The sequence below is a fragment of the Tiliqua scincoides genome, chromosome 4 (genome assembly GCF_035046505.1).
Source record: "Tiliqua scincoides isolate rTilSci1 chromosome 4, rTilSci1.hap2, whole genome shotgun sequence".
NCBI classification, from domain to species: Eukaryota; Metazoa; Chordata; class Lepidosauria; order Squamata; family Scincidae; genus Tiliqua; species Tiliqua scincoides.
This window is the reverse complement of record NC_089824.1, coordinates 112,675,616-112,697,283: the sequence shown is the minus strand read 5'-3', so window position 1 is coordinate 112,697,283 and position 21,668 is coordinate 112,675,616. Positions and strand designations below refer to the sequence as shown.

The window sequence follows — 21,668 nt, the reverse complement described above, 5'->3', positions numbered from 1 at the left end:
TTGGGGGTGGGCAGGGAGTGTGACACTGCCTCTCCTCTGCTAGGGAATGCTAGACTGTTCCATGTCTACTGTTTCCTGGAAGTGACATCATTGGGATACAACAAGCAGGTGGGAAGTGAGCCAGCACCAGAAGTGGGTAACAGGGGCCCAGTTGTGGGGATGGAGGTACTAAGGGTCTGCCGAAGAGGTGGGGCTAGAAGTTAAAGGAGCAGCAGTTCCTAAGTACAGGGGAAGAAGAGTTGAGGAGGAGCATTTAATTGTACATGGCCAAAGCCTGTCATGGGAGAAGGTGCCCCAAGCCTGGATGATGAGGCAGTTGGGACCAGGGCCAATCAGAGGGGGAGGCAAGAAGGAAGCCCAATAAAAGGCCACACAGGATTGGGGAACTGCTGAATTCCTGCCTGACCATGGGGGGGGGGGGGAGAGACTTTGGGAGTCCATCTTAAAGATGAAGGTGTAGAGAACCACTGGGACATGTGTATGGATTCAGTAAACATCTGACAGATTTGCAAGTTACACTGTGAATGTACTTCCTCTTAGAGGCATATGAAGGTCATTTGGTACCCAGGGCCCATAAATTTTTGACACCCCTCATATGACAAAATTAATTAGCCCGGGTCTTCTTGCCCAGCAAACCTTTATCACAGAGCCCAAAGTTCAACCTGGAGCCCAGGTCTACCCACCTGGAAGAGGCAACTCCAGGGGGCAGTCAGAATGGGAGCCAAGGCCTATAGACCAGATCTACCCACCCAGCAAACCTCAGCCAAAGATACAAAAGTTCAACTGGGGGCCCAGGTCTACTTGCTGGGTTGACTTGGGCTCTCAAGTTAAGATAGTGCTCATGCCCCCCCAACTCAAACTCTGACTCAGTGACTATGGGCGCATTCCTAACCCCTTATGTCAGTGCTGGAAAGCATTGACATAAGGGCAATGCAGTTCTGAGGTAAGTGAACAAACATTTCTTACTTTGAGGAGGCCCCCGTGAGTGCCACTCAACTGCAGGATGCAGCACATGCCCCATTGACACTGCTATGCCAGTTCTGGAAAGCACTGACATAAGGGGTTAGGATTGCGTCCTCAGTGACATACTGCCTCTGCATCTGGAGTTTAAATGTAGCTGCCATGGTTAATAACCACTGATAGACTATAGTCCACCATCAGTGTTTAGAATCCACTTTAAAAGTCATAGGCCAGTGTATAACAACACCCAACCTTTCCACCAATGGTGTCATTAGGGTTGGTGTCTCCCGGTGTGATAATTCATGGTGTGACTGCCATTAACTTCATTTATTTCACTACAGAGCAGTACAGGGTGCCCAACCAATCAATAACCACAAAAAAAAAATGTCAATTGATGACACTCACATCAATTAGGATTAGTTCTGGTACTCATCCTCAGCTCAAAAGGGAGCTGACCCATAACAACATTTTATTGGTTCCATGCTGTGCCATAACGCCTCGTTAGCTCTCAGAACACACAGACTCATTGGTCAGTTTTGAGTTAAGGAAATTCACTTTTTGTGGCAAAAGGTAGTTTTGTTTTTCTTTTCTGGTTATTTGGCTATAACTTTTGATAGAACACAGTTATTTCAATAAGGTTTGTTTCATTGCATTCTGCTGTAAATTACGCATTGAATGGTGTATAACATGACATAAAATAGTTAGAATATGATGGTGTTATTCCTACAAATCATGATTTTAGTGATTTTGGTCACTAGCAGTGTCACCCCCCTGCAGCTTGGCACCTGGGACCCGCAGCCCTTTTGCCCCCATTTGTATACCAGAGCTTCCCTTGACTGTCCATGGATATTTATGGATATTAAGAATCAGCCCCTTCCTATCAACATCATAGCCCCCATGAATTCTTTGGTATTGTCTGCTCCGAACTGTTGCTCAGGTTGCTACCTCTCCCATCATGTTCATTCCACTGTGATGTGGATAGTCTTCCTCTACTTCATCCCATTTTCATAGGCACTTATACTCCTCTGAATGCTTAGCGAGGTATAAAGAAATTTATTTATTTTTAAATCCAGCACCGGCAGGATGGTGCAGGCCTTCTCGCTGGTGCAACTTACTCTCTAGTTGCCGCAAACATGCTTTATGGCATGTTTGGGACACCCTTGGCTGCTGCAGCCGTTGGTGCACCTGCGCTAGGAGAGGTTAGGATTGAGCCATAAGAGATTTCAGCAGGACTTGTGCAGGAATACTTCCAGTTGAATTGTGCCCATTGGTCAGATCTATCTTTAGAGGTATTTGAATCTCACCACTTGAGGCAGCTAATTCACATTCATGGTAGTGCTAATTCTGCCTGCGCTTGTGAAGGGATTAAGACTTGCAGGCATAGAAGTCCTTCATTGAAGCATTCTGCTCATTTCTTGTTTTGCAACAAGGACAACCTTTGAAGAGCTTTATATCAATGAGCAACCTGGATTATGACCTTGAAGGCAGTGAATCTTGGCTTTAGCCCAGTGGCTGCCTGCACATGTTGCCTTCAATAAGGGCTGGGGATATGTGCCCTTGACATGTTAAATAATGCGGTAGAGAGTTTGTTACATTACCCTGAGCAAAAGATACAGCTCATGAATCTGTATGATGGGATAGTAGATTCAGGGCCAGGAAGGCAAAGAGCTGAACAGCACAGTTCAGAGTTTGAAAGATATTGATGGTGGCTCTGGTTCCCCTGTGTTGCTTCCATTAAGGCCCTGGATGGGAAGCCATTAACACTGGTATTAACTTCTAACACCTAGATTAAAAAATAGCCATCTGGAGCCAGGGGTTAATAACAGCCATGGGTGTGCTTGTTACTCTTCAGAACACAGCGTATGGCTGTGTCAGATGTGATCCAGGACCTTAGTGCCTACTGGAGGATGGCCTTCCCAAGTACTGAACTGTTTCCATAGTCCTAATGGTGGCAGATGCTCATGTAGCAGCCATCTTAAAGAAGGAGATAAATGAGTCAATAGAGGTGCTAGAGTTCTCACAGAGAGCAGGATTGCAGAAGCAGCTGCCACAGAGTTTTATTATAACCCCACCAAGTGCCTCCCCTGCATTTGGAACGCTACTGTTCTTCTGAATGCTTGGTGGGCATGTTCAGTTGCTACCAAGCCCCTCCGTGTGCCTGCATTCTTTACTCCCCTGCAACTGGTTTTCAGAGGTATACTGCCACTGGATCTGAAGATCCCCTCTTGACTTTCTCTTCTCCTAGAGCCAGATCATCAGCTGGGTTCTCTCTTCTTGGCCTTCCTTCTCCCAGTGATTAAATGGCAACTGACACCCTGCATCTCTGCTGCCACCAAGGTCATCTCCTCCCTTTCAGAAGAGTTTTGGACCTCATAAGAGGAACAATGGCATGGCCATTGCACCATCCTCCCAGCCAGTGGATTCCTACCCTTTCTGGCTCCCAAGAAGGGTCAATGCCAGCCTCCCTGTCTCTGCCTCTCCACGGTCGAGGACTAGATCATCCTGATGGGTAATTGTGGGGATTGGTGTCATTCCTCCCCTAGACCCAGGCACCATTTAAAAAAAAATTATTTTCCAAAATAAAAACAAACAACAAATATAAACCAACACATAACAAATACAAACTCAATACACAACACAAAAACACCCCATTGGAGGGTGCAGGCAATCATATGTCAATATATCTAATCAATCAATACATATCTTCTAATCTTGTTCCTCTTCTAGTTTAGCCTCCTAATATCATTTATCTATCATATCATATCCTATATAATATATCATGTATACAATATATTCATCTAAATGCCCTATCTTATACAACTACAACTTCATTTTCAACCAAGCATAGAACGGTCTCCATTGCTCTATCTCTGTCGGTTTGCACTGTTGATCCAAAATCTCTGTAAGTCCATCCATTTCTGCCACATTCATTATTTTCTCTATTAATTCATCTTTCATTGGAATTTTAATATCTTTCCAGTATCTAGCATATAAAATCCTTGCAGCAGTTAATATCATAATAACTAAATACACATCATTTTCTTTATTAGATTCCTTACCATTTTCCAATATACTTGCATTTTTTTACATGTCTGCCACATATGATAAAACGTCCCTTCTTCACATTTACACTTCCAATAATTTTTTGATATATTCTGATTCATTTTTACTAATTTTACTGGTGTCATGTACCATCTATAAGTGCCTTGCTGTTATATATATCCTGTTGCTGGTTTTGTCTCAGGTTCCCGCATGCATTCTTCCTCCTGCTTCTGCTGAGAGAAGCCTGTGAGCCAGGACCCCGAGGAAGGGCAAACTACTGGATCATGATAGTAAGGCATGAGATTAACCTAGACTGTAACTTAATGACCCCACATTCTGGGGTGATATTGGGTGTCACAATGCATTCTGTGATAACAGTGGGTGAAGAAAGGAGCCTCAGCCTGACCAGGAAGAGACTGCAGGCAGCTTGGAATACAACTGTCACTGTACAAAGATAAGCAGAGCTTTTTTTGGCTAAATCCTTTTTTCCCCTACCTTTTTAAAGGGTGTCCCCGGTATCCACAGAACTGCGGTATGAGGGTACGCCTGTGCTGGGGCTTGAGGATCTAAGAACCACCAATCCAAGCTGCATCCTCATTACCAAGAAGAAAAAATAAGGATTTGCACCCACCCACCCACCCCCATTAACCACCCATACTGTCTTGTCTGGTGGCTATAAATATTCCAAATCAGGCCACCAGAAACTAAAGAAATTAAGCATAGGGAACTAAAAGAACCTAAAGGACACCAGTTAATCCTCCAGTTTTTCAAAACAGGTGAGTTCTTCTGCAGCTCAAGCAATACACCAACTAGGGAAGTAGATGAACAAAAGCAATATGGAAATGATTTTGCTATAGACACTGTATCTGTGACAAATGAAGAGGAACAAATGCTGCCAAATGCTAGGTAGAAAATGCAAAATCAGAATTAAAATAGGTTCTTATATGACTCAAGGGATTATATATATGTGGGAGGCGGCCTTGTTTTACAAGTTTGCACTGGGGCCAGAAGTTATGCTTGAGCACTGATCCAAGCAGTGCCTGCCTCTAATATGTCTATTACTAGTTTATTAGTTTGTGGCATTGCTGTTCTGCAAAATCAATGTGTCAGTGCAGCAGTAGTCCAAATTCTACTCAGTCTGCAATCCTGTATATCAGGGGTGCTCAAACTCCAGTCTGGGGGCACTTGCGGCCCTCGAGGCCTCTCAATGCGGCCCTCAGGGAGCCCCCAGTCTCCAATGAGCCTCTGGCCCTCCAGAGATTTGTTGGAGCCCACACTGGCCCAACACAACTGCTCACAGCGTAAGGGTGACTGTTTGACCTCGCACGTGAGCTGTGGGATGAGAGCTCCCTTCACTGCTTGCTGTTTCATGTCTATGATGCAGTAGCGGCAGCAAAGGAAAGGCCAGCCTTGCTTTGTGCAAGGCCTTTTATAGGCCTTTTAATATATTCATTTATGTAAACGTATGTAAATTTATTCAAATTTTAAATGTAAATTAATTCCTTTTTTCCCCCTGACAGAATGTCAGAGAGATGGTGTGGCCTGCCTGCCAAAAACTTTGGACACCCTTGCTATATATTCTTGCTTGGGTGTCAGCCCCCTTGAGCACAGTGGGACTCATTTCTAAGTAGACATGCATAGGATTGCACTGTAAATCAGCCAACAAAGGGGCTTCTTTTCTAGTTTGCCACATCACTCATCTTGGCAGCAAGTAGAAGATTTAACACCAATTTCAAATCAATCTCATTTGCTACATTCGTAAGATAACAAAAAAAGGACTATTTGGGGGTCATCTGGTATTACATACCCACTCATTTCATTTATCAACTTTAAGATTCCCCCCCCCCCCAAAGTCTCTTATTGTTGGACATACCCAAAACATAGGGGAACCATCAGCCTGTCCTGATCACCAGCTTGAATGATGGGGATGTTAAATATAGTTCAACTTTGTAATGTCAAGATACCTCTGAAACTGGACTTTGTGGCAATTTTCTTTCAGTGCAGTTAATATCAATCTAGGAGCAATATTCTTCCATAATCAAAATCATTCTCAGTCAGCCTGGCTTAAATATTTCAACATTTTCCTGTTAAATGTGCTTGGTAAATCAGTTAATATTTAGAGAACCTTTCTTCACTCTCATTCCCTTGGCTGAATTGCTAACTTGGTTGCTAACATTATTTCAAATAGTGTATTTCCCCTTGTCAGGCTTTGGGTTGCAGTGGCAGTCTCCACTCCCTACATGGCGTGGCTCTGGGGGTTCCCTGACCCTGGGTGAGTCTCCCTCAGGGGTACTCCAGAGGCCGCAGACTGGCACAGGGGGAAGGGGTTGCGTTACCCCGTCTTCCTCTCTGACTTCACGGCCTCTTGGGATCACTGGAGGAGGTTGTTGTTGGCACAACCCCTCACCTCACTGGCCACCCTCCGTCATCACGGGCCTCCCTTATGAAGCGCTGGCCCAGCTCCACCCTGCCCCACCCCTTCCCCCAGGCGTTAGTGGCGACACCCAGTGTCTACCTGGTGGCGCTGCCGGAGACTATCTGGCCCGGCTGCCCTCCATGTGGGCTTACTACCACACCCCTCGCAGGGCAGACAGGCGTCTCACTGGCTCCTGTGCCCACCCCTCTCCCAGGGTCTGGTCCCCTCTCAGCAAAGGCCAAGTTGGGATCCCCTGACCCTCTGGGCATGCGCACAGTGGTTAACCCGCCTCCCACGCCTCCGCACACTTGTTGGCCCGCAGTGAGTCGCAGGGCAATGTCACCTTGGCAGCCGTTGCAAGGCCACGGGCCGTAGCTGTGGGAGTGTCCCACCAGGGACTCCCTTCCTTGTTCCACCCATTTGGGGAGGACGAGGCCCCCGGATTCTTTGGGCGCCTTGTGTCTTGGGGTCAGCATTTTGCCCCCACCCCCACCAGGTAAGTTGGGGTAGGAGGTGGGCAGCCAGCCCCTACACCCCTTAAGCCTTTATATTTTGTTAACAGTTCTTACTGTTACATGCTGGAGACCTCCAGGTCACAAGATTTTCTCAGGCACCTTTGAGCAAAAATGATTTTAAGTGAGGAAGATGGGTCAAAAGACTTGTGTTTACTTGTTGCTTTGACTGTCAACAAACTTTCATCCCTAGTTCACACAGTTCTATGCCAAATAGTTGGGCTTTTCGATTGGGCAGTTCAGCTGCATCTGAGTCAATGCACCTGTTGTAGTTATCTCTTGTTATTAGCTATTCCCATCTGCATTATTGCTACATTTCATGTAACCAAGCAATAACTTTGGTGGTAAACAGTCACATACTATGGTAGCATCAAGTCTAATATATTAAAAATAAACTATGGAAATGAATGGGGACCCACCTGAAATTGGCTCACAACCCACCTAGTGGGTCCGAACCCACAGTTTGAGAAACACTGACTTAGAGAACAATGTTCCTGTAAATAGTTGTCCATGCATTTTCTTGGGACCAGGTTCAAATACTAGCTTGATTGGTTTTATCAGTCTTCTTCCTTTGTCCACAGAGATTTCAGGGAACACAGAAGACATTCCATTGGTGCGCTGGAGGCAGCAGTGGCTGGAAAATGGCACACTGCTCTTTCATATTCACCATCAAGATGGAACTCCCAATCTGCCTGGTCTGGAACCCACAGAAGAGCCCCAGAGTGAGTCAGCCGAAGAAGAACTAAGGATCCTTCACATCTCTGTAATGGTGAGTATCGAATTTATCATCAAATCCAAATATGGTGCTAAGAGAAAGTTTGAAGCAAATGTGGACGTCCTTCCTAGACAAAAAAGAGCAGGGAAGCTTCTCAGGGTGGTTGTACAAATCACTATCTTTGGATTTAACCAAAAATGAAATACAAAGCAAATGTGAAGGTTCTTCCTCAGACCGGACATCTGAGAAATAACAAGTGAAGCCAACAAAAATAAGACTAGAAAAAGTTTTCACTGAGATCTTGCACATTCCTATTACCATGCAGTCATTTACACTGTGTGTGCTCATTGTGAGCAGTTCCTTGTAACATACAAGAATGATACACAGTTGACATAGGTGGCTATAATTTGTGCCATCTATTTTATTTATTTATTTTAAGAAATTTATATCCCGCCTTTTCCATGCCAAATCAAATGCCCAAGGTAGCTTACAAAGCTTTATAGTCAAGTACAGAGTATCACAAGTAAAAACATCAAACAAGGCAGTAGAACAATAATTTTAACATTACATTGTGAAAAACAAATATTAAAACAGAGCAAAGTTTAAGGGGGAAAATGAAAAAAGAACTCACTGAGCCTGTGGGAACAGATAAGTCCAGGGAGATTGTCAAGTCTCAACAGTATGACAGTGGTGCAGAGGGCAAATATCTGCTCAGCAACCAAATGCCAGACGAAACATGTATATTTTGAGCCCTCACCAAAAACCCATGAGCAAGGGAGCAGTTCTCAGTTCCCCTGGGAGGGCATTCCACAGCTGTGGTGCTACAACAGAGGAGGCTTGCCCCCGAGCTGCCACCCCTCTCACTTCTGACAAAGGCGGCACTTGTAGAAGAGCCCCTTCAGCTGACCTGAGAGGGTGGGCTGGAATGTATGGAATGTCTTTCAGGTAGCCTGGACCCAGGTCATAGAGGGCCTTAAAGGTTAGAACTAGCACCTTGATTTGGGACCAGAAGTGGTTGGGCAGCCAGTGTAACTGCTGGAGCAGTGGTCCAGCTAAGTCATAATATCTGGCTCCCGTAACCACTCGGGCTGCCACATTCTGCATTAATTGCAGTTTCCAAACTGTTTTAGCAGGTAGCCCCACATAGACCGCATTGCAGTAGTCCAGTCTTGAAGTCACTAAAGCATGGGTCACCATAACTAGGTTCAAGCTGCTCAGGTATAGTTTCAGTTGGTATACCAGCTTAAGCTGGGTGAACGCACTTCTAGCAACTACTGGCACCTGATTTTCCAGGGAGAGCTGAGAGTCCAGGAGAACTCCCAAGCTGCTCTCCTGATTTTGTAAGGGGAGTGCAACTCTGTTCAAAGTGGGTAGATGATTCAGTGCCTGCATTGAGGATTTCTTGACCAGGAGAACCTGTGTCTTTTCAGGATTTAGTTTTAGCTTATTGGCTTTCATCCAGTTGCTAATGTATGTTCTGCAGCATGTGTGGGGGTCATAATCCCATGAGGTAGGCCCATAGTCACCATGGCAGTCATAAAATCCTGGGCTGCAGCTGTCTCAGAGGCCTCGGCATGAACATTGAAGTCCCCCAGGACTAGTGAATGTGGAGAGTTCAGTACTACCTCTGAGTTTACCTTTGTCAGCTCAGTTGGGGAGACTGATGGCCCCCCAGGAGAATACCAGCAGAATTCCCAACCTTTGATGTCCCTTTCACATGCAAGCATTCAAATTCAGTAGATTGTGGGGTAGTGTAGAGGAAAACTCTGTCCCGAAAGATTGTCTGTCCCAACACCACCACCCCTGACCCTGTAGCCTGGGCTGATGTATTTCCTGGTAGCCTGGTGGACATAGCTGGGACATGTTCACCCCTCCAGCTGTATCTAACCAGGTCTCTGTGATGCAAGCAAGATCTGCATTCTCATTCAGAATTAAATTCCTGATCAGGCAGATTGTGTTATTGACTGATCTGGCATTTAGTAACAGTAGTTTTAGGCTATGGGGTTTACCATCAGTCACTCTACAGATTACGAGGTAAGGGAAAGACCCAGAGAGAGGGATGGTCTGCCTATGAGTGACCTGCCTTCTCCTTGGCTGATTGAGCCTTCTCCTGTTGGCATATCTCCCATGGCCTTTCATTTTTTCGATTTGGCAATGTGGCCCCCTTGAGCATTCCAACACATTATCCCACAAGTGTCCTCTTACACCACCTGCAAGGTGCAGTACTTTGTAACTCCCACTACTCCCTACAACACCTTAGACTCCTTATACCACACTTCTTTAATCCCTCCCACAAGGGTTACAGAAATGATGGGTGCCTATTGCCCACCCCTTCTTAAGCAAGAACAAAGGAAGTTTTACAACCAGGCCACTTCATACTGCAGGCAGTCCACCCAAGCTGGTTCAAACAGGGTTACTTGTCAAAAGAAGTTCCAGGCAATGAGGAGTGCTGAAGCCTGGCATCTGGGCTGTATTCCATATGATTTGCTGGTATACTTCCCAGGCTCTGATCCACAGGCAAAGAGCCCTTTGGCTCTGGGCAATTCCATACTCCATTCCATACTAACCTGGGCAATTAGGAAAGGAGATCTATCAATTCCCCAGGCAACAGGCTCCGCCCTGAGCAGGCTCCTTCCCCCTGTGTTGGTCAAGGTATCTTTTTAACAAATCTGAATTTAAGAGAATGTATTAGTATAGGGATGTGGTGGCGCAGTGGGTTAAACCGCTGAGTTGACGAGTCTGTTGACTGTAAGGTTGGCAGTTTGAATCCATGCGATGGGGTGAGCAACCATTGCATGAACAAGTACCTTGAACAGTACCTGCCAGCCTAGCAGTTTGAAAGCATGTAAAAGTGCAAGTAGATAAATAGGAACCACCTTGGTGGGAAGGTAATGGCATTCCCTGCACTTTGGCATCTAATCATGGTGGCCACATAACCACAGAAACTGTCTGCAGACAAACGCCAGCTCTTTGGCTAAGAAACAGAGATGAGCACCTCCCCAGATCAAACATGGCTAGGCTTAGCCGCAGGGGGGAAACCTTTACCTTTTTATTGGTGCCTTATGTGTAGAGGTGTTTGAAAATTGTGTTTTGGGTTTACTCAGAAGTAAACCCATTGTGCTCAGTAAGATGCAGGGTGCAATCCTATCCTGCGCTGGAATAGGCAAGCCAAGAGGCTTGCGCTGTATCCAGCGCAGGATAGGAGCCCAAGGTGGCTCAGGCAGAGGTAAGGGGTAACTCTTCCCCTTACCCCTGGGTAAGGGCTGCTGGTGCCTATGGGTCTCCTTGGACTTGCGCCACCTCCTGAGGTAGCACAAGTCCAAGGAGAGCGGAGCTGCTTGAAGCCACTCTGAACTCCCCGGGAATGGGGGTTGAGGTCCGGCATAACTGCTGGTTCCCAGCCCCGCCTCCCGCTTCCCACCTGCCTGCCCCCATGGCCGCCCACTGCCCACCCCCCGCCCCGGAATGCCTCCCTCCCGCCTCCTCCCCACCAGAGTCTTGCATTGGCTGAGCTCGGCTGACGCAAGACTTGGTGCATTCGTTGGCGCGGAGGCTTGTACCAGCCTCCACAGGCTGGCGCTCCTTAGCGCACCGGCCTTGCCAACTAGATGCCAACCTTGTCAACTAGATGCCAACCTTGCCAGGTAGATGGGACTCGTCAGTCTGGGAAGGCAGCTCATCTAAGAGAGGGAAACTCTGACCTCAAACCTCCACTGCCTTGTGGCTATATCCAGTTGTGGAAAAGGCTTCAGGAGTCAACCTCGAGGCAAAATCAGGAGCCGGAGTCCCTGAGGCAGTTTGTGGCTGTACATAGTCACACTTGGGCAACTCCTGCAACACCGCTGGAACCAACCGTATTGGCTTCTGCCTTTCCATTGGACCATTCCAGCGACGTGGAGAGGGGGGATTTGCTGCATGGGTAACAGCCTGTCCTCCATCCCTTCTTTACCCAGGTTTCGCGCTCACTCCCAAATCGGCCTTTTCAGCCACACTAGACGCTGTTCCAGAACCACCATTCAGAGCGTGATACCATAGTCTTTCGAGACTGAAGGTTGCCAACTACTTGCCAACTAATGAGGAAGCGCAAATGTGCCTTACGGTGCCTCAGGATTGCGCGCTTAGGCTGTAATCCTATCTTAACAGAAACAAACACCTCTGCTTATGTGAGGTCAAGATGTAGTTTAGCAGCTAATGATGAATAGTTTCCCTGGTAGTAATGTTGGTAACTCATCACAATGTACCTGGGTAGGATGTTTCTCCCAGCCAGGTACCTTGGGAAGCTCACAAGAAGGGCATAATCAAAGCTGTGTATATTCCACTATTCCATGCAACTGCAGAAGAAAAATGCTCAGTTTGGTGTCGGAAACCTGATTCAACAACCTGACCTGAGAATCTCAGCTTTCTTTGTTTCTAGCAAGATTCTAGTCATAATGGTTGCAGAGATAGTTGTGAAGGTATGTGGGGAATATTTTGTGAAATCCTTAAGCCCACAGAAGAACTACTTAAGGTTATCAACATTCAGGGAGTGATCTTCAGTACCCGGCATAGCTCCTTGTCTCTCAAGGATCAATTATACAAAAATAAGTGCATTAATCCACATGATTTTATATAAGATGGAAAATTCAGCTTTTCTTTGGTAAAAATTGTGGTAGTTTTTAATGCTAAGTATAATGCAACTAAAGAACAAAGGCTCTCTTGTTGTTTGTCACCCCCATCGTCATAATCAAAGGTGTCTTCTCTCTGAACATGGAGGTTCTGTATTTAGCTATAAACTCTGATAGCCACTGATATATTTTTCCCCCTGAAAGAATCTGTACAATCCTTTTCAAAATGCTATCTAACATTCTGGAGGAGTTGCAGAGGGATTGGGGCAGGACCCATGATCATGAATTGGGAAAAGTGAAGATGTCCATCTCTTTGACTAATGGAAACTCCTCCCAGACAGTGCTTTTGGCAACTATCTTCACCTTTTCAAAATTTCCTCCCAAAATTAAGATTCTTCCAGTTTTGGGAAGGGTGGATTATTGGAAGTTGGAATGCTGGGGGGAGGGGGGGATAAAAAAACCCATGCACTTGTGCATGGGAAGGAGTTATTCTTGCAGAGCTCCAGTTGAGCACATTGTGCATCCTGCACCTTTCTTCCCTTTGGTTTTGGTCAAATGAATTATACTAACAGTTCCTGTGAGTCATAGGCAACTCAGGTATATGCTGTAATGTGGCCTCTTCTGCACTGTACAGAAAGTACAAATCTCTTCTCTGCAACCTCTTTTATTAAGGTGATGAAGAGCATGCAAGAGCATGCACTGCTGTGAGAAAAAATAAAAAATGAAATTCCCTTTCTAGATACTTTGTGCTGGGAGGCTCTGAAAGCCACATTTCTAATGCTTCCTGGCCCAGCATAGCATTTCTAATATTTCCGGTGTGAGCATCAAGGCTTTAAATATGAGATCCCAACTGCAGGTCCACACATTGCTGGTGAGGTTGGGAAATGGAGATGATATTGACAACAGTTTGGAGTTTCCTGAATTGAAGGAGTTAGTTTCTGCATTTCCCCAGTTTTGAATTTTGCACCAGCGCAATAGCTATTTTTGTTCCATCATCACCCACCCCCAGTGTTTTTACGCAGGTTCGCATGGTATTTTTCTCTCAATACTTATCAACCCAACAAAATTACCTCCTGCTTAGTATTTCTGTTTTTACCTTTCTTGAGCATGTAGGGCTTGAAGTCTTGCAGGTATAGTGCTACTGTTGTGAAGCAAATTTCTCTTCACAATTCCATCTCCTGACCCGTTTCTTCACAGAAACTTTTAAAGAGACAAACAGGCAGACAGACAAATTCAGCAGATGCCAATGAGTAAAGGAAATAGGGTGAAAAGGAGTGAAGTTCTCTCTTTTTTAAAGTGATGCTGAATCATACAATCCTTTTGCTGGCAGAAGATAATTAGTTGGAGACAACGCGTCCTAGGACAGCACTGATACTGAGGATGGGACTATTTAATGAAGTCTGCCTTAATGAGTGTCAATATCTCTCTCAGATCACTGCCTGGGGCTGGCTTTCTCCCTTCATGTTTTGTTTTTGATTAGTCCTGGAGAATAATTAATAAATGGCAAAAACAAAACTGTAAAGAGCATTTAAAACCTTTTTGCCCCTAAGGCTTTTTATTGACAGATAAAATTCCTGAATTGTGAGCTGGATCTTTTTCCTTAGTAAATAGCTAGAAGCTCCTTGAGCTAAAGTGAACTGCATCAAATTATACCTCAGAAATTTACTTATTATGTGACAGTGCCTCAGCTTCTTGCACAGTTGCACTTCCCACATGTGTTAGGTGAAGATGCCGTTTTCTCAGTCTGAGCCTATCCGCCTGTAATATGGGGAGAATCATACTGTCCTAAATGGCCAGGGTGGGAGGTTGTTCTTGCTGAGGAGCTGCTGCCACTCCATGGCTTTTTACTTCCTTTTTGGAAAATCTTCTTTGGCACAGTGCATGAGGTGGTGTCCTTGCATACTACATCTGATGCAGCGAAGTAGGAAGCATATTGCATACTAATAGTTGTCTGCATGAGGATGTGGGAGCAAAGAGATAGTTCTACCCTGAGCCTAGCCTACCTTACCGGGATGTGGTGGTGAGGGAATGACATGCGCTACCCTGAGCTCCTTGGAGGAAGAGCAGATACTCAAATATAATACTTAAATAATGTAGGTTTCTACACTCAACAAAAACTGCTGGATAAATACAGGTCTAACCTAATTATTCACTGATTTTTCACCTGTGGTTTTAGGTCAACAGCAATGAGAAGGGCTCTCAAATTAAAGGAAAAAAGTCATTTAACAATATTTAAGTCATTTAACAATAGCTTTGTTAATGCAGGAGAGGGCAGCCAGCAGACAATCAGTCTCTCTCTCTCTCTCTAGGTGCTTCGAACAGCTTAACTCTGAGGCAAGGGATCCCTCCCTTGCACATGAAAGAATGCAAAGGAAAGTGATTATCACTTCCTCTTTGCAATATCTCCCCCCCACCCCCCACCCCTGCTGCTGTACTCTGGGTGAAGGGAGGTGTTGCTGCCTCCGAATGTAGCCTTTCTGAAAGTCTGGATTGCCTGCCTGTTGCCTCTGTCCTGCATTACAAAGGTCAGCAAAGCTGTTTTTAAATCACTGAGTAAAGGGACACTGCTTTTTACATGAATTTCCTTTAATGTGATGTTTGGCATTCACATGGGTTCTGGGAATGTATCCCTCCTGAATACTGAAACATTATTACATGGTTATGTTAAAACAGTGAAAAGTATTTCGGGCTAGGAACCATGGTCCAAATTTTGAAACAAAATCCTAAAAAGCAGTTTAACCCACTGCTTTGGTGAACTTCTTCAGAGGCTGTTTTTAGTGATTTCCTCAGGCACTGGAACCCAGCGCTCAACTGTTCTTACCCACTGCATTAATGATTCTGAACCTACAGATGAACAGTTAGGTGCTGCGCTCCAGTGCTTGAGAGAGTCACTTAAAACTGCAGCCTCTGAGGAAGCTCACCAAAACAGTGGGTGAAACGTTAGGATTCTGTTTTAAAATTTAGACCATGACACTTAGCCCAAAATACTTTTCACTGTTTTAACATGAATGCCAGCTGTGAAAGCCTTAGTATGTTTATTACCCGATTAAGTTTGTTGCTACTTGAAACCATTGCTTCTAGTTCTGTCCTTCCATAGTTCCTTCAAAAGTTTCCTTTCTCCTTTTTAATGGAAAATTGTTAGATTCTTGAAAACAGCGGTCACTTTTTAATCTTCTTTTCTGTAAACCAAGCATCTCCATCCATTTGTTGCTGTCTTTCCTCCATCTTTATTCACTTTACAGGTAGCCCAATCCTGAGCTGCCTGGCGTGCAGGCCTGCAGTGGTGCCGAAAATGGCTGCCGCTGCATCCTGAGTGTTTTGCAGGCACTGCTGGTGGCTCCTCAGGAGAAGGGGACTTTTGTGCCCTTCCCCTGGGTAAGCCAAGTAGCCCCACAATGGAACTTTTGAATTTTGAGCCTCCACGTTGAGCCGGCGACCCGAAACGGAGGCTCAGGATGCACTGGTCCCGCCTCCCTTCCACCCCGCTCCCTCTCCCTGGCATTGCCTGCTTTCTGCCTTCTCCCTGCCCTCCCTCTGCCTCCCCCCACCCTGGAATGCCTCCTCCCCACCCCACCCCCACACCTCCACCTACTTCACCGCTGCTTGGCAGTCTGCGTGACTGCTGAGTGGTGGAACCTAGGAGCACCAGCGCTAGGGCCTGCAAACGTGCCTTATGGCACATTTGCAACAGTGCGTGCTGCCGGTGAGCTGGCGCACCTGGCTCAGGATTGGGCTCTCAGTCTTTTATCATCTTTGCTGAGTTTGCTTTCGTTTAAAAGGGGATTGGACAAGTTTCTGGAGGAAAAATCCATTACGGGTTACAAGCCATGATGTGTATGCGCAACCTCCTGATTTTAGAAATGGGTTATGTCAGAATGCCAGATGCAAGGGAGGGCACCAGGATGAGGTCTCTTGTTATCTGATGTGCTCCCTGGGGCATTCGGTGGGCCGCTGTGAGATACAGGAAGCTGGACTAGATGGGCCTATGGCCTGATCCAGTGGGGCTGTTCTTATGTTCTTATGTCCTTTTGAAAATGTCATGACCTAAATCTAGACACAGTTAGGGGTGGACCAGCCATGAGGCTGTCTGAGCACCTTGCTTCAGGTGGTGGGGTGGGGAAGATGGGAAACTGGCAGGGGATGTCGTGCTCTCCATGCATGTTTGCCTACCATCATCTCTGTCCCACCAGCTGCTTGGCTATCTCTTTCTTGTGTATATAAAAAAGGATAGGGGGTGAACTTATCTCCACTTCCTCCAGCTGCCTCACCACCTCATCAAAAGTGGCCAGCAGAGATAATGCTTGGAGCAGAGAGGTTTCACTTTCAGAACTGCCCCTGTCAAGCCAGTTTATATAATGTAGTTATGCATCTGAATCAGGAGGACAGAGACAGTAAGATAATTTATCTTAGAAGAAAATAACACTGATAAAATTTGAGGAGGGCAGAATTTGGGGGTGGGTTTGGATGGGCAAGTCAACTTTGACCTGCCCTGGATACTGCTAGGTTGCTGCTGACACAAAAATCCAAGGATGCTTAGGGTTAAGGAGCAGGCTGTCTTCCTTAACAGATATGCACAGCCCAGTTTTCCATTTCAAACAACAAACTAATGAAGACCTTCCCATTAGCAGACCTGCTTGAGAGGATGGGCTCATAGACAAACTATAAAGCACAGCCCTGACTCCTGCTCGCTGCATGCATAACTGAGGACTGAAGCCAATGTACTCTGTACAATGAAGCCAATGTCTTCAGTATAGCATCCAGGGCAGGTCAAAGTTTATTTGTCCACCCAAACCCACCCCCAAATTCTGCCCTCCTCAAATTTGATCACTGTGGGTTTGCAGGGCAGGGAAGAGCCCTGCTCTGCCAGATCCTATCCTCCCTGTAGCGCTGCAAAACCTGTCACTTAGGCTCTCTCATCTGTGCCAGCAAAATAGTTGGTGCAGACTTGAAAAGACCCATTGCAGGGCCTGTGGCTTTCCTCAGGGGAAAGAGATTAAAGTCCCCTTCCTCTGAGGAGATCTTTGGCAGCCCCAGTGGCGCTGCCAGATACAGGAGTCGCCATTTTGGCACTGCTGCACCTGGTGGTGGTGCTGGGGATAAGATTGGGCTTCCCGACAGTAATCCTGTGTCTGAGATCCAAAATAGGTATGATGTTAATCATGTAGTTTGGCACTGTGTTTTTGTTGTTTTTAGCTTGGGGGGGGGGGAACTGATTAGGATGAGGACTGCATGTGGAGTAAAGGGTTACAGCTTCTCCATACCACAGTCCCAATCCTGATCAGCCTCTCCCATGCTGCTATTTACATTAAAGCATAAAGAGTAACACAATGCGATTATCTCATCTAGTTCATTCTCCTGTTGTTCAATTTCAGATTGAGCTCACATGAATGACTACTTACCATCCTCTCACAATACAATACAGCCATCTCTACATAGAAAGCAATGTCAGGGAGAAGGGTTGTAGCTTAGTCTTTCCCCTCACGCCTAGTTTTGTGAATCCTGGGAAGTTTTCTGTATGCAGGAATATTAAATCATGTGTGTATCCTTCCTAGGCAGTCTGAAGTGGTATAGTCCTGGTACTGGTTTATATCATCTTGGTGACCCTAGGTCTCGGGTTGTCCCCCCCCCCCAATTGAGAAGTAGGTCAAATGCTTGCTTGCCCACAATCCTCCCCACCATTTCCTTTTAGCTGCAGTAGTTGAATATCCTGTAGCTTGTACAGCAGCATGATTATCCTAGTATTGTGGATTCTATGCAAGCTACTTGGTTCATAAAGGTTTAGAAACTCATCATCTTATTTTTGGGTCCTTAAATGAAACCGCCCACACTAAATTACCAGTGGATTGAATGTGGTGGTTCTCATATTGATATTACGTGGGTGTGCAATCTTGGTCCATGCTCCAGCATAAAAGTGTGGCATTTTCTGGAGCAAATTTGTATCTTAAAAGAGTAATGAGCTGTTGCTAGGTGACAATGTTGGGCCATTGTGACTTTCACCAATCAGCCAATAAAAGTCTGCATAAGTGAGATTCTTCAGTAAAATTGAAGTGTATCTAATGACCTTGGGTGCCTAAGAGCTCAATCCTATGCAAGTCTACTCAGGATTAAGTACTGTTATAGTCAATGGGGCTTATTCCCAGGCAAGTGTGGATAGGATTGTAGCCTGAGGGCCCAATCCTAACCAACCTTTCAGCACCAGTGCAACTGCAATGCAGCCCCATCATAAGGGAACACATTGCCCCCATATCTTGAGGAGGTTTCTGTGACTGCCACCCCACCACAGGATGCCGTGCATGCCCCTCTAGCATGGCTGCACCGGCACTGGAAAATTAGATAGGATTGGGCACGGAGTCTCCTTCCTGGATCAGACTGCAATTCCAAGGGAAGAAAAATACTTAGTTGTAGTGCAATTTTACAGTTTTATCAAGAAACACAGAGTACTTATTCACGTTCCTGAAAGTTGTGGCTGCAAGTGGGTGGCTGCAAAGAATCTGTCTGTTCAGAAGCAGTTCATAGAATAGGGAAAGCTCTATTTCTTTGATTTTTTCTCCCTTCATGAAATGAAAATCACAAATTGTAACTGGCTGAGTGAAATATTGATTCATATGTGTGGCATTCTCTATTGTTTGTGGGTGGGTGGGTTTGTTATACCATGATATCTCTGTGGAATACCAAGGTTTCAGAATCAAATTGGTACATGTGTTTTTCACACAATTCTGTGCTTTTCTTTGTGGTCTTTGTGCAGTTCTGCATATGGGTTCAACTTCTGTCCCCCTGTAGAACAGATCTTTGAAACATTCTAAAGCTTTAGCCAGGGAACTGGCCTACCTCTCCAAGAGTTTGATCAATTGCAAACATTATGTCAAATTTGATTTCAGTTTTATCTGTGGAAATCTGTTGTAAAAATCTGCACTGTTTTAATAAGTGTCACAAGCTTTGCAGCTACAAAAGTCCCTAGAAAACTTGAATCCTAAAGAGCTGATTCTAAGATCACAATGCTAACTAATTCTAACTAATCACAATGTTGACCACAATGCTAACTAGTGCTTAATGTGTCTTTTGCTCATATACTTAATCTGCTGGTATTTTTCCCTAAGGAAAGGTAAGAGTATTCCATTTCCATTAGGCTGAGAATAGAAAAGGGGGAAAGGGTTGAATAGCTATTAGCTGCTTCCCTTGCCCATTTAGTAACTCTCGCTTAATGTTCTGTCCTAATGGAGCACATGATGGCAGTTATTTTATTTTATCAAGATCATTAATTGCATAATACAGAAAAGGGAATGAGACCAAGAAGCTGTTGCCATTTTTTAATTTATATATTTCTATTCCTCAATTTACAACTTACAGCTTAAAGTGAAGACAAGCTCAGCAGACTAGAGCATAGCCATTCTACTCACAGCCCAATCCTATGCATGTCTACTCAGAAGTAAGTCCCATTAGAGTCAATGCAGGTCACTCCCAGGAAAGTGTGGATGGGATTGGGCTGTCAGTTTGTAAATTCAGGCTTCATGTCTGCAAAAGATTTTTGTGAAGAATGGTTTTTACGAAGTTTGGTCTTTGCTGTGAAAGTTGCCATTTGAAGAGGGATGCAGAAAATGTTCAGAATACCCATGTATCACTCCTTTGTACGTTTTTTCATGTCTGTTTGCAGCTGATGTTCCTGCATGGGAGGCAGGGAAAGAGACATTGCATTGCTTTTCCCCAGACAACAGAACGGAACATTCCCTTGCTTGCCATGGCTGCGCTGGCAATTTCATTGTCCAACAGTGCTGTCCATCTTGACTTATCTCATTTAATAAGTCAATTAATTAATTATATTTATACTCAACATTTCCGCTGAGGTTGGCTCCTGGAGCAGCTTCTCAGAAAAGTATAATAAATTAGGACTGTGTTTGTGGCAATTTCTTCTGGACTCAGACTTTCTGCCCAGTCCTGTCTCCTATCATATTATAGCATGCAGCAGCACCTACAGCATGCTATGTGAGGGACGATGATGGCAATGGGACTGCCTGCAGGAGGTAAATAAAAATATTTTTTACTTATCTCTTGGTAGGCTTCCCAATCACCTATGAGTCTAAAATGGTTTTATTTTCACATGAATGGCAGTGTAATCCTAAAAAAAGGGGGGGAATGAAAGCGGTGTCATGCCTGTGGCTGTCAGACATGGAAAAAAACAGGCATAAAACACATCTCACACAGACGCATACCCAAAGAACGCAACTACATAATCAACTATTTGAACTAAATTTACAGGAGCCATTTGAGATTTGCATACTGCTTGTATGAACAACTACAGTGAACTCAGGAGTGGATCCAGTGTTTGTGTTTTGGGGGGGGGCATTAACTTCATATTAACTTCAGAGCCCATGTCAACCAAGTAGGTAGACCTGGGCTCCCGATTGAACTTAATGTGCTCCATGGCTGTTTGCTGGGCAGGCAGACCTGGGTTCCTGCCTGGACTTGGAACCCAGATCTATCTGCCAGATAGACCAGGATTCCCAGTTGAACTTTTGGCCTCCGTGGCTGAGGTTTGCTGGGGCAGGTAGACCTTCAAGCTTGGGCTTGAAGCCCAGATCTACCTACTGGGTACCAGGGCTCCCGGTTGAACTGGTCTCTGTGGACATTTGCTGGGTGGGTAGGCCTGGGCTCCCGCCTGGACTTGAACAAAACCTAGATCTACCTGCTGGGGTCCCTGGGGTCCCATTCTGACTCAGCTCGTCAGAACACCCAGTGGGTGTTCCCCTTTCACCAGACTTTGCTCCCCATTCCAACGGGCCCCCTTCCCTGCTGGTGTGACAGTTTTGGGGGGACCATGCACTCATGGCCCCCCTTGGATCTGCCCCAGAGTGAACCTAATGCTGCCAAACACAAACAAACTAAAACATTGCCAAATTAAAACATTGAGAAGATAGCAGCTTGACCCAACAGAATTGAACATAGCATTGAATTGCTATAGAAACAAAGTGCAGGAAAAAAAACACTCAAATATAGCGAGGAACCATTAAACATTTGCTTACTCATGAGTAAATGCAACCATGTAGCTTGGTTTCGCTTCTAAAGGCTTATTGAACTCTTGGAGGGAGGAACTTCCCCCTCGAGTGTTTTTGGGGCCTGCGTTCATCAGATCAGGACCATTCTGGTGGCACTGCATTCCTCTTGGCCTGCCTTTTCTAATGGACTCATGGTCACCTACTCATGAGTAAATGAGCACTGTGGCTCACTTTCACTTTCCATAGGGCTCCATGTATTTTCCCTGACAGCTTCTGAGTATGCTCAGAAAACGCTACAGCCAGTTGAAGTAACAGAGCTCTGAGGGAGTCAGAGGCTTAGAAACACAATCAGAAGCACTTGGAACCATCCACAGCCACTTTAATAGGTACGTGTTGGTGTTATTTTGGATAGTGCATATTTATCCTTTT

At 45.4% G+C, this 21,668-nt stretch overlaps 1 protein-coding gene across 1 annotated transcript in view; it reads left to right on the top strand.

Moving 5' to 3' along the window:
• ASTN1 (astrotactin 1) overlaps window positions 1-21,668 on the top strand; it is a 319,088-nt gene that overhangs the window by 120,131 nt on the left and 177,289 nt on the right. Inside the window, exon 2 of the mRNA XM_066624531.1 lies at window positions 7,512-7,699. Coding sequence (XP_066480628.1) covers window positions 7,512-7,699 — 188 coding nt within the window. The remainder of the gene's footprint in view (window positions 1-7,511; window positions 7,700-21,668) is intronic.